This window comes from Dendrobates tinctorius, unplaced genomic scaffold, assembly GCF_039654945.1.
Source record: "Dendrobates tinctorius isolate UK_male_01 unplaced genomic scaffold, ASM3965494v1 ptg000139l, whole genome shotgun sequence".
NCBI classification, from domain to species: Eukaryota; Metazoa; Chordata; class Amphibia; order Anura; family Dendrobatidae; genus Dendrobates; species Dendrobates tinctorius.
Genome location: NW_027361807.1, coordinates 9,923,670 through 9,937,044, shown reverse-complemented (window position 1 = coordinate 9,937,044; position 13,375 = coordinate 9,923,670). Strand labels below are relative to the sequence as shown.

Genomic DNA, 13,375 nt, shown 5'->3' with positions numbered 1-13,375 from the left:
AAAAAAAACGCTGCTTTGTTATGCGTTCATATTCGTTTTTGCATGCGTTTGCGTTTTTTATGCGCATGCTTCCCATAAGGAAAAATTTTTCAAGGATATTTTCTGAGACACAAGCCATACCCAATGGACGTGTCTCATGGGATTTCGTTATATAGACCCTTGTAGAGCTGAAATCATCTGCTTTTGCTCCTGTATCCTGGGTCAAGATGGATATTCGCAAGGTGAGTTTCTATTTTAAACTGGATTTGGATATCAAATTGTTTCTTGCCTTTGCTTGTGAGCAAGAACGGAAAAGAGAAAGACGGAGAAGACGGCGTTGGCGCTTTTGGCAACACCCCATTGTTGAAATCTGGGAGAGCTGTGGAGCCTACCATTCCTTACTGAGTGAACTCAGTGAAAACCCGGATAAATATTTTGATTACATGAGGATGTCTCAAGAGAGCTTCAGGGATTTGCTGGGTCATGTACAAGGAGCCATCAGCAGGCAGGACACCAAGCTCCGTAGAGCTATTCCAGCTGAGGAACGTCTGCTGGTGACACTAAGGTGCGTAATATTTAAAACTAAACATCTGTCATAATTATTATTGTTCTGCAATGTCCTTTTATTTTTTTTTACTTTATTTTTTTCAAATCCCGTCGTGAATATTATTATTCTGAATATTTTTTTTCTTTCTCTGGCAGATTCCTGGCTACCGGAGAGAGCCTATCATCGCTCCATTTCCAGTTCCGGATTGGCCTTTCCACCCTTTCTGGGATTGTTGCAGACACTTGCCGGGCTTTGTGGGAGGGTCTTCTTCAAGAATTTATCCCCCTACCCACCATGGAAATCTGGCAGGAAACTGCTGAAAAATTCTGGGAAATGTGTAATTTCCCCAACTGTTTGGGAACAGTGGATGGGAAACATATTAGGATTACCAAACCGGCTCGAAATGGATCCGAGTACTTTAATTATAAAAAATACTTCTCAATAGTGCTCATGGCCATTGCAGCTGCAGACTGTAGATTTATTGCCGTGGACATTGGTACTTTTGTTCGTGGAAATGACTCCCAGACCTCCTTTAAAAACTCTGACATGGGCCAACGGTTGTATAGTAACAATTTTAATTTCCCCCTCCCACAACCTCTTCCCAACACTAAAGGCCCGCCAATACCATTTGTTGTGGTTGGTGATGAGGCTTTTCAGATGTATGGAAACCTACTGAAGCCATACTCCAGTCGGGACTTGAACCACACAAAAACGATTTTTAATTACTGACTGAGCAGGGCACGATGAACTGTTGAGTCTCCCTTTGGCATTCTTGTCTCGAAATGGCGCATTTGAGGGACAGCAATTAATCTCAAAATTGAGACAGCCGATGAGGTGGTCAAGGCGTGTGTGGTTCTCCACAACTACATAATGGCTAAAGAGCGACCAAACTTTGAACTTGATGAACCTGTTTGTAACCCGTTGCCAGATTACCATCATCACCCTCTGAGAACAACAAGGGAAGTTGCCCAAATGAGGGATACATTTGCAGACTACTTTGCTTCTGAGATTGGACGTGTGGCATGGCAAGATGCAATGGTTTAGAAAAATCTTGAAATTTTATGTAATGTTATGGCCTTTTAATTTTAACATGTACTTTAAATGTTTTATGTTAACTAAAAAAATTTAGTACAACACCTGTTTACTTTGTTTTATGTCCCCCATGCTTTACACTTCGCCTGTTCTATTTGTCAGTGCTATGGTTGGTAACTTCTCATTAGCTCCATCGTCTCTTCAGTTTGCATTAATCTATAGTCCAATAGATTAATGCACACTGAAGAGATGATGGAGGAAATCCACCTCATATCTTTACTCACCTGCCCGTGTGTCTGAACTACTGCACTCAGGATACAGAAAACACAGCATCCTGAGTGCAATAGTACTGACACCTGGGCAGGTGAGTATTGCAGACCACTGACCCTTAGTGTTGTTTACCTTTTTTTGGGGGGGAGGATTTTCAGTCCTCTTTGTGGTTTTGCCACCTCATAGCTCCATGACACACACAAGAAAGAAAAGGAAGAGAAGATTGTGTTTCATGGAGCTATGAGGTGGAAAAAAACAGAGTGTGTTTATACGGCGATTTGTGTGTTGATAACGCATGGTGTATGTTGCCGGCGACGAAAGAGACAAAGAGGAAGCAGTTATTTACAAAAAAGAATAAAAATTACTTTTTACAAAATGGGGGGGGAAATGTTACGGACCAGTGGGTGTGGAGACGGGAGGATTGGCTTGGGGTGGACAAAGAAGGGGTTCCAGGGGAAGGGGCTAATAGATGTGTGGGGTCTGGGAGATCAAGGATCGAAGTTGACATATTAGGAGTGGAAACATGGGACGGGAGAGACACATTAGAAGGGAGTGACAAATTGGACAAAACAGGCACAATGGGAGGTGAGGGTGGTGGAGGGAGCACAACTGTTCTTTCACGCCTCTGTTCCCGTTTCCTACTTTTGTGTTCTCCATGGGTTTGCTGGCTTCTTCTTCTCCTTGGAAGGGTAGGAGTGGTGGGTACAGAAGGCATGGTGGTGGCGGTGGATGACCGTGCAGGACCCGGAATCTGCGTGCTGGTGGACGGGTGTGCAGGAGCAGGACTCTGCGTGATGGTGGCGGTGGACATCCGTGCAGGAGCAGGACTCGGTGTGGTTGTGGAGTGGCTTTCAACTGCACTTGGCATTGGTGGTGGCGCTGTAGTGGAGTGTGGCAGGACTGGGCATGGTAGTGGCCATACAGCAGTATGCAGCAGAACTCGGTAGAGATGTAAACCGGGTAACTGGTGGCACAGTTGGAAAGGTAACGTGCATGCGGGTATAACCGAGTCTGCTGCATAGCCTGAACGTAAGCAGCATTGCAGGCCTGCATCACATTCAGCTGAAGTTCAGGCGTAAGGTTTTCCGCCATGCCCCGTTTTATGGCCGTAAAAAAATAATATGCTGGTCTGTGGATCTCAGTTTCCAGACGGTCAAGGCGCTGGTGGACAGACTGGAAAAGTGTGTCAATATGGTTCAAATCACTATGCAGTCTATCTACCAACAACTTCAAGCCATCCTGGAAAACCGAGCTCAAGTGTAGAAACTCGGGCATGAGTGTCCTGTCCGAGGCTTTCTGCCGCTGTCGGGAAGACCCAACATAAAAGACGGAGGAGGTCTGGGACAGGGGAAGACCTGAAGGACCAGCTGCCTGTTCTCCAGCCTGTGACGCCGGCCCACTCGCTGCCTCGCTGGTGGATGGCTGGGACTGCTCCAAGGCTGTTCGCTGAAGGACCGCTCCAGAGGACAATCCAGGTTCGAGGGTGCTGCTCCAGGTTCTGTGAAAAGAAAAGAAAAACATTACTACCAAAAAAAAACAATTCTACAAGCGCCAACTCCTGTGGAATAGAAAAATTCAGATTAGGGAACACAACACAATATAATACAACACAAAAATACTTACGTTCTCTGAGCAAGGACAGGCCTCAGGAAAGCCAGCATCCGATGACACCTATATTTCCTGACGCTTGCTGCACTACAACTGCGAACCTGGTTCTCCTGTCTGAGGTCCTTGTTGAAGCGATCCTTCATTGAACGCCAGCGGGTTCTGACTTTGTTCACTGTGAAGGGGGGTAAAAAATTTAAACAATGCACTTTAGGCCGGGATCACACAACCGTGTGTGATGTGAGAAACTCGCAGGAAAAGATAAACAAGAAAAACAAAAAAAAAAGAGAGAAAAAAAAGGCCAGAAAAACTATTAACACAAAAAAAAAAAAAAAAAAGAAAAACTTACACGCTGTCTTGCCACAGGTACTTGTGCCTCCCTCTGCTCCTTGCTCCTCCTGCTCCTGTTCCTCTGCACTTGAAGTGTTCTGTAAAAGAAAAAACATGATTTTGGCACATATGTACAGTGATACTTACCAATCAGTTGCAAAGGTACTCACTTCAGAATCCTGTCCTGTTTGCTCAGGGCTAGAGGCCATGGTGAAGAATGCTGCAAGAAAGAGACAGAAATGATTACAGACTGCAGGAAGGAAAACTGCAGGGAGACACACAGACATTAGCTTGTATACTCACATTTCTGTAAATTCAGTGTCTTCACAGATGTCTTGCCTTGCAGTCTCCAGAGGTTTGAGAGTAATGGACAATGAGTGCCCACGACCTCTCTTTATAAATCTTTGTGTGGGGGGTGGCTAATTAGTGTCTAGACAGGTTTACTCTGGAAAAAGGAGATTTTTGTGTACTCACCGTAAAATCTCTTTCTCTTAGCCTCTAATTGGGGGACACAGAACCATGGGTGTTATGCTGCTGTCCACTAGGAGGCGACACTATGCATAATCTGAAAAAGATTAACTTTGGCTCCTCCTCTGCAGTATACACCCCTGGACGGCGTCAGCCCTCTCCAGTTTTGTGCAAAAGCATTAGGAGGAACATAACCAAATAACATAACCATGCCTGTAAGAAGGCTACTATGTACGAGCTCAAAGAACAATATGAGAACTCAACCGTAAACAACGGCCCATAAGGGCAACAGGGTGGGAGCTGTGTCCCCCAATTAGAGGCTAAGAGAAAGAGATTTTACGGTGAGTACACAAAAATCTCCTTTACTCTGTCGCCTCATTGGGGGACACAGAACCATGGGACGTCCCAAAGCAGTCCCTGGGTGAGAAGCAATGGACGAATATTGTGCTAGCAGGTCCCTAAATTTGGGGCACTGCCACCTGCAGAACCAGTCTACCCAGGCTCGCATCCGCTGAGGACTGGGTATGAACACTGTAGTGTTTCGTAAACGTGTGTAGGCTAGTCCAAGTGGCCGCCTTACACACTTGTTGTGCCGAAGCCTGGTGCCGAATGGCCCAGGAGGCCCCTACTGCCCGTGTAGAGTGTGACGTGATACCGGCCGGAAGAGGGGAACTGTTAAGTCGGTAGGCCTCATGTATGGTGGACTTGATCCACCTGGCAAGGGTAGCCTTGGAAGCCGGCAGTCCCTTGCGACTACCCTCTGGAAGAAAGAAGAGGGAATCAGACTTCCGGAAAGGTGCAGTCCTGGACACGTAAATCCGCAATGCTCTGACGAGGTCAAGCGTATGCAGAGCCTTGTCCACTCTATGAACCGGAACCGGGCAAAGGGATGGCAGTGAAATCTCCTCATTGAGGTGAAAGTTGGACACAACCTTCGGAAGGAAGGATGGTACCGTGCGGAGAACCACCTTGTCCTGGTGAAAGGCTAGGAAAGGCCGTCTGCAGGAAAGTGCTGACAATTCCGACACTCTGCGTAACGAGGTGATCGCCACTAGAAAAACCACTTTCTGAGACAGAATGGAGAGTGGAACTCCTCTAAGAGGTTCGAAGGGTGGAGCTTGCAATGCTGTCAGGACCAGATTGAGGTCCCATGTATCCAGCGGACGTCTGTAGGGAGGAACCAATCAGGAAACTCCCTGGATGAAAGTCCTTACTTGCGGTTTATTAGCAATGCGCTTTTGAAAAAGGACTGAAAGCGCCGACACCTGACTCTTAAGCGAGCCTAAGGAGAGCTTGGCGTCTAGACCCGATTGAAGAAAACCTAGTACCTTTGGGAGGGAATAAGGGAGTGGGACTTGTCCATGAGATTCGCACCAAGAAAAGAAAGCTCTCCAGGTACGATAATAGATCTTGGCGTAGGCAGGCTTCCTTGCCCTGATCATAGTCGCAATGACTGCGGGTGAAAAACCTGCCTGGGTTAGAATCCAGGTTTCAAGGGCCATGCCGTCAAATTGAGAGCCCCTGAATTCTGATGGAAGAACGGACCTTGAGACAGAAGGTCGTGACGGTCGGGTAGACGCCAGGAGACGTCTGCTGTAAGTTGAACGATGTCTGCGTACCATGTACGTCTGGGCCAGTCTGGCGCGATGAGGATGGTTGGAACTCCCTCTTGCTTGATCTTCCTCACGACCCTGGAGATTAGGGGGAGGGGTGGAAAATGTACAGGAGTCGGAACTGGGACCAGTCCTGGACCAGGGCATCCGCTCCGAGCGACCGCGGGTCGTGTGTCCTGGCCATGAAATTGGGGACCTTGGTATTGAGATGGGATGCCATTAGGTCCACCTCCGGGGTTCCCCAGCGTTGACAGATCTGGTAAAAAGTCTCGGGATGGAGAGACCACTCCCCCGAGTCCATTCCTTGCCTGCTGAGGAAGTCGGCTTCCCAGTTTTCTACACCCGGAATGTGGACCGCAGAAAGTACCGACCTCGTGTCTTCCGCCCAGCGGAGGATATGCGCCACTTCTCTCATCGCCTGGGCGCTGCGGGTCCCGCCTTGGTGGTTCACGTATGCCACAGCCGTGGCATTGTCTGACTGTATCCGTATGTGCGAGGCTGCAAGCAAGTGATGAAAGGCTCTCAGTGCCAAGAGGATGGCCCTGATTTCTAGAATATTGATGGGCAATGTCACTTCCCTCGGTGACCAATTGCCTTGTGCCCTGTGATGTAGGTGCACCGCCCCCCAGCCTGTCAGGCTTGCATCGGTAGTCAGGATCTTCCATTGTCCTGAGAGAAAGGGCTTCCCTCGTGTAAGCGAGGTTGGTTTGAGCCACCAATGCAGGGACCTCCTGGTTGACGACGTCAACCTGAACTCCCTGTCGAGGGAGAAGGGATTCCTGTCCCAAGAGCCGAGTATGGCTAGTTGAAGGACCCTGAGGTGAAACTGGGCAAATGGCACTGCCTCTATTGCTGCTGCCATCCGGCCGAGGACTCTCATGGCAAACCGGAGAGATCGAGGAGGACTGCGAAGGAGTGTACGAACTCCCAGACGGATGGCCAGTGTCTTGTCCTTGGGAAGGAGCACCAGGCCCCTGGAGGTGTCGAATAACATTCCCAGGAATGTTAGAGTCTGACTTGAGATAGTCGACGATTTCTGTAGGTTGACTAGCCATCCCAGGCGACTCAGTGTGTCTATTGTGATTGAGACACTGACCTCGCAGTCTTTGAAAGTGGGAGACTTGATGAGGAGGTCGTCCAGGTACGGGATGACTAGAATGCCTCTTGAGTGCAGAACGTCCATGGTGGCCGCCATGACCTTGGTGAACGTTCTTGGAGCCGTGGCGAGTCCGAACGGAAGGGCGACAAACTGGTAGTGGTTTTGGTTGACCGCGAACCTGAGAAACCTTTGGAGGGCGGGGGCAATTGGTATGTGCAGATACGCATCCTGTATGTCTATGGAGGCAAGGTATTCTCCCTGCTCCATGGATGCAATGATGGACCGGAGGGACTCCATGCGGAAGTGACGGACCCGTACTTACTTGTTGAGCTGTTTTAGGTCCAGTATGGGTCGGACGCTGCCTCCTTTCTTGGGGACTACGAACAGATTTGAGTAGAACCCTCGGAATCTCTCGTTCTCGGGAACCGGCACCACAACTCCTGCTTGAAGGAGAGAGGAGACCGCTTGGTGGAAAGCACGAGCCTTGTCTGGTGGTGTTGGAGGAATAGAAAGGAAGAACCGGTTCAGTGGAGCGGAAGTGAACTCTATCTTGTATCCGGAAAACACTATTTCCCTGACCCACCTGTCTTCTGTAATAGGCAGCCAGACTTGCTGAAAGAGTAGAAGTCGCCCTCCCACTGGTGGTGTGTCTTCCGGAGTTCGGGAGTCATGATGAAGCGAAGTTCTGAGGTCTTCCTCCCTTGGGTTTCGCTTGGCCTGCTTTCGACTGCCAAGACCTGTCCGTGGGTTGTCCCTGCGTGGAGAGCGGTTACGGTTTTGCGCTGGGCGCGAGACGGACCAGCCCGAGGAATTCCGAAAGGATCGGAATCGCGTCTGGTTTCTTCGTTTAAACGTGCGTTTCGGTTTTAGTTGAGGGAGAGAGGTACTCTTACCCCCAGTGGCATTGGCTATCATTGTGTCCAGCTTTTCGCCGAAAAGTCTTCCAGTAAGATACGGAAGTCGCATCCGCCTTCCATTCTCGCAGCCAGAGGATGCGTCGGATCGTGATGGCGTTTGATGCTATTCCCGCTACACCTCTTGCGGAATCCAGGGCTGCATGAAGCATGTAGTCTGCTACCACTGCTATCTGGACCGCTTGGTCCGAGAGCTCGGGATTTGAAGCTTGAAGACCCTCCTGTAGTTTTTTGGCCCAAGCCAGGATGGCCTTGGCCGCCCAAACTGAAGCAAACGCAGGGCCCAGAGAGGCGCCTGCCGCTTCAAAAATAGAACGAGCCATGCGTTCTACTTGCCGGTCTGCTGCGTCCCTGAGGGTTGAGCTATCTGGCAGAGAGAGTAAGGTCTGCGCTGCTAGCGTAGAAACCGGGGGGTCCACTTCAGGTGGATCTGTCCATTGTTTGGTGTCTGTCTGTGGGAAGGGGTACTTCGCTTCCAAATATTTGCGATTAGCAAATTTTTTCTCAGGCTGCGCAAACTGTTTGGTAAGTATTTCCTCAAACTCATGGTGATTAGGGAAGACCTTAGGTGGTTTCTGAACACTTTCGAAGCAAATCCTATGTTCTGGGACTTCTGGGGCCGACTCTGGAATTTTTAGCACCCGATGAATGGCAGAGATTATGTCCTCAACTAGCGTTGTATTGCTAGGGGGAGAAGGTACCACGGACCTCTCCGTTTCGTTATCTGAGTCGGAGTCACAGATGCCCTCCGAATCCTGTGCCTCACTAAGGTGATCCCTGGAGGGCGACCTGGGGCAGGGGTCTTCTGTGGTGGGGGATCTCTGTGGTAAATTGCACTGTCTGTCTGTGACAGGGGACTGCCTAGGAGACCTGGAATGACGCTGTCTCTCCCTGGGGGGGGGACGACCTTGTGCTATAGGCCGACTCAGGTGATCAAGACCTGTGGGTCCGCTTACGTCTGTGAGAGTCGGAAGCAACATGTTCCTGAGACAAGCTGTCCGTTTGCTGTGTAACGTCCATAGCCGGGGCCCGACTCTGCAGAGCTTGCAGCAATGCGGCAGTTAGGTTGTCTATGGACTGTGTCATAGACTGTGACATCTGAGTTGTCCATTCCGGCGTGGCCTGTGACACTGAAGCGTCAGTAGGGACTCCCTGGGGTTCTGACCCAGAGTTCTGGATGCAGTCCCGGCAGTGCGGATATGTGCTACCACTAGGGAGCGTGGCTTTGCAGGCTGTGCAGAATGCATAGAAACATTCCTGCCTGGTTCTCTTCCTTGAGCCCGGCATAGTGCACAGAGGCTGGCTATCAGGGATCGTACAGGGGTGGCTACACAGAGGGAACCCACAGAGAGCCTTCTAGGAAGTATGGATTCACAGCTGAGTAATGAGAACCCAGCTGTGAGCTTACCCCACCGGTGTGCCCCTAGGTCCAGCGCCGACAGATCCCAGTTCTGTGCCCCCCGGAGACCGCTGTGATGCTCCTCTCCTGGATCTCATCCAAAAAAAATGGCCACCAGGACTCTGAGGAGAGGGAGGAGGGGGCGGAGAGCTGAAAAGGGCGCACTGGGCTTGTAAAAACGCGCCCTTTCTGCCTCAATCCGCCCCTTCTATGACACTCCAGCGTGTCATTTTAGTCATCCGGGGGGCGGGCCGGGGGCGGGGAAAAGGCGGCGGCTTCAGCTAGGCCAAAGCCGCGGTCTAGATTAGAGGCCTGATGCCCAGGAGGGCTCCAGAGCGGCGCGGTAAATCCGGGAGGGGGTCGGATTTGCACCGGACCCCCCCGGAATGGGCGACTGGCTAGCGGTGGGGGCAGCAGGGCTAGCGGTACCTGAGTGGGGGGTCCCTGGAGCACCATGGAGCCACTGCTGCTGCAGAGGCAGGGGAGCAGAAAGCCCTGTCTCTGCTGTGCCACGTCTGCCTGCACCCTCCCCCGGCCCCAGCAGGATCCCACAGCTGGGCTGGAGTCCCTGGTGCAGAATGCTGTCTGTACTCCGACCCTACCTGCGGCGTCTCAACCTAATGCCCCCTGCGGGGGATTAGGGAGGGTGCGTCTGTCACCGTCAGGGGGTCTTCATCCTTGCCTCAACCTCAACCCAGACCCTGAAGGGGGTTGGGGAAGGAGGGGGGTCTCAACTTCGGACCAGTACCCGAGGGACTGGGGAAGGAGCGACATGGGGAACCGCCATCTCCACTTCAACTGGGCACCCCTAAAAAGGGGGGCCAAGGAAGGAGCCATGCCGGGAGTCTCGCTGGAGACCCACTTTTCTTCATCTGTTCCGATGAAAGGAAAAAAAGAAAAAAGGTGTGCCTCCTTGCGACACTAAGCAAAAACTGGAGAGGGCTGACGCCGTCCAGGGGTGTATACTGCAGAGGAGGAGCCAAAGTTAATCTTTTTCAGATTATGCATAGTGTCGCCTCCTAGTGGACAGCAGCATAACACCCATGGTTCTGTGTCCCCCAATGAGGCGACAGAGTAAACACATGCGTAAGAAAACGCAAGCGAACGCGTGTGCTTGCGTACGTATGCGTTCTCATAGACTAATTCATTGTTTCAACGCCTTCCTTCCTCAAGTGTCCGCATGCGTATGGCGGTGGCAATTTGCTGCCTCCAAAATTGTAACGTTGCGTTGGCTGCGCCCCGCCACACAACCCGAAACGAAGCATGCGTAGTCAAACGCGGCCGAATGCATACGAACGCATGTACCTGCGTCCACAACGTTAAAGATAGGAAAACACAACGCATGCAGATGTATGCATCAGGAACACTGCGGACACAACCACATATGTGAATCCAGGCTTAGTCTATGTTCACTTCACTTAGGCTTCAACAAGAGCCCCAAGTTGTAGAATGCATTATATTTAAGCGTTCATGCAAAAGTCCGTCAATCTCAGTCTGATCTTGGACCACAATGCATGAACTGGCAGCAGTTCTCCCGACAGGAGCATGACAGCTTCATGTATTTTCATGAGGCGATGACATTAGGTTCGGCAGATCCATGGGAAGTACGTGCACTGTGGTTCGAGATTGGACCGAGATCCACGGACGTCTGCATAAGCCCTTAAAATCAAGCTGTCACCCCCTTGACGATTTTGAGCTATTACTATGGGCAAACAGGTAATAGAATGGTTAAACCGTCAAACCAATCTGTCCTATATGCCTCAGAGCTGTGGTGTAGATCTTGAGAAATGCAGTTATGTTTTATGTTAATGATTTGTTTCAGGCTCCGGGTCGTGTGGTGCCTGGAAGAAATCCCTGCCTCCTCTATTCATTATAATGGCAACTCCTTCCATGCACGCCACACTGACCTGAGACATGCAGTCGCAGCGCTGTAATAACGCGCATGCACCATCCACTCCTGAAGTAATATGAAACTTAATTGCCATTCTATGGGCAGAGTCTTCATCGATCTTCTGCGCAGGTGCCAGCAAGTCACTGAGCAATAGCAGAGGCTCGCCAGTGCAGAACATCAATGAAGGCTATGCCCATAGAAGTGCGGATAAGAATCACATGACTGCATGAGTGGACGGCGCATGTGCAGGGTTGCAGTGCTGCAACTGCATGTCACAGGTTAGTGTGACATGCATGGGAGGGGGGGTGCAATTATATTGAAGATTAGGAGGCATGGATTTCTTCCAGGCACCGCCTGCTGCGGAGCCTGGAACAAATTATTGACATAAAACATTCTAACTGCATTTCTCAAGATCTACACCGCAGCTATGAGGCATACCCGTAAAACTGGTTAAAATATTCTGTTACCTATATGCCCATAGTAATAGCTCATAATTGTCCAGGGGGTGACAGATTCCCTTTAAAGGAAGAACAGAACAGCATACAGTGCTATTCTTCCTATCAAAATAATGTCCTTCATTTCATGAAGCCACCATTGTCTCCTGGCCTCTGTATATTTAACAGAAAATCATTATGCAGATTTTAATACAGCCTTATTGATAGAGGATCCCAAAAGGGGACTTCACCTATGAACTCAGAATTCCCTAACAACATATTTGAAAATGGGTTTGGTTTGAAAGTTTGAGACACAAGAGAATTCACTGTCACCTCCTCATACCATTACCACGCAGATATATACCTTCTGAGATGTCTTCATCTGATCCACTCAGAGTTTTCGGTTCTGGATCTACAAAGTCATAGGGATGCACTTTGTCATTTTGGATTGTTTTTTCTGATTTCACTGACTTCCTTCCAGGGGCCATGGCTTCAATATCTGTTATTTATGAATAAGATATTTAAATTAAGTATTGTTTTCAATTATTTGTTTAGTTTAATATTTTATATTCTGCAGTGTTTACCAATACATAGCACAAAATGCTAACAACAGCAAAACAAACACAAGGAAGACAAAAGTTATGATTAGTGATGAGCGAGCATGCCTGGATAAGGTGTTATCCGAGCACGCTTGTGTGCTGACAGAGTATCTAGGGCGTGTTAGAATAGTATGTTCCGAGTCGCTGTGGCTGCATGTCTCGCAGCTGTTGCACAGTATTAGCACCACGCCGGAGTTCTGCTCTGACAGGCAGGGTCTCCGGCGTGTCTCTTCACTCACCCTTGCTGCGGTCAGTTCTTCCCTTCCCAATGCTCTGCATGCTTCCAGCCGGTCCTCTAGCCATGTCCTTAGGGCATGCACGTGTGCACTCCCGCCCTCTTAAAGGGTCAGCGTGTGCACTTGATATTTCCTCCCCAGCCAATAGCTGTGGGACGTTATGTATATACTAGAAATAGGCCTGATGCTATTGCATCGGGAGTGCGGTGAAATGAATATCCGCCGGCGGGCGGCTCAGACAATGAGCGTTGCCGCGCGGCTTGGGTGGGGGATTCAAATCCCCCACCCCGCCAGCTGAGCCAATGAGCTATGCCGCTCGGGATTTGAATGCATGCATGGCCCTCTCACCCCCCTATCCTGGTATGTATGGTCATCTCACCCCCTATCCTGGTACACATGGTTCCCTCAACCCCTTTTCCTGATATGCATGGTCCCCTCACCACCCTTTTCTGGTATGCACGGCCCTCTCACCCCCCTATCCTGGTATGCATGGACCTCTCACCCCTCTATCCTGGCATGCATGGTCCTCTCACCTTCCTATCCTGGTATGCATGGTCCTTTCACCCCCCCATCCTGGTATGCATGGTCCTTTCACCCCCCCATCGTGGTATGAATGGTCCTCTCATCCTCCTATCCTGGTATGCATGGTCCCCTCACCCCCTATCCTGACATGCATGGTCCCCCCTCATCCCTGTCCTGGTATGCATGGTCCCCTCACCCCCCAATCCTGGTATGCATTGTCCCCTCAACCCCTATCCTGGTATGCATGGTCCCCTCAACCCCTATCCTGGTATGCATGGTCCTCTCACCCTCCTATCCTGATATGCATGGTCCCCTCAGCCCCCTTTCCTGGTATGCATGGACCTCTCACCCCCCTATCCTGGTATGCATGGTCCTCTCACCTCCCTATCCTGGTATGCATGGTCCTTTCACCCCCCTATCCTGGTATGCATGGCCCT

At 50.3% G+C, this 13,375-nt stretch overlaps 1 protein-coding gene across 3 annotated transcripts in view; it reads right to left on the bottom strand.

Annotated features, from left to right (window-relative positions):
- SYCP3 (synaptonemal complex protein 3) overlaps window positions 1–13,375 on the bottom strand; it is a 187,870-nt gene that overhangs the window by 158,734 nt on the left and 15,761 nt on the right. For all 3 annotated transcript variants that reach the window (XM_073545008.1, XM_073545010.1, XM_073545009.1), the window contains exon 2: window positions 11,946–12,080. In XM_073545008.1, the coding sequence (XP_073401109.1) occupies window positions 11,946–12,069 (124 nt within the window). In that variant the 5' untranslated portion in view covers window positions 12,070–12,080. The remainder of the gene's footprint in view (window positions 1–11,945; window positions 12,081–13,375) is intronic.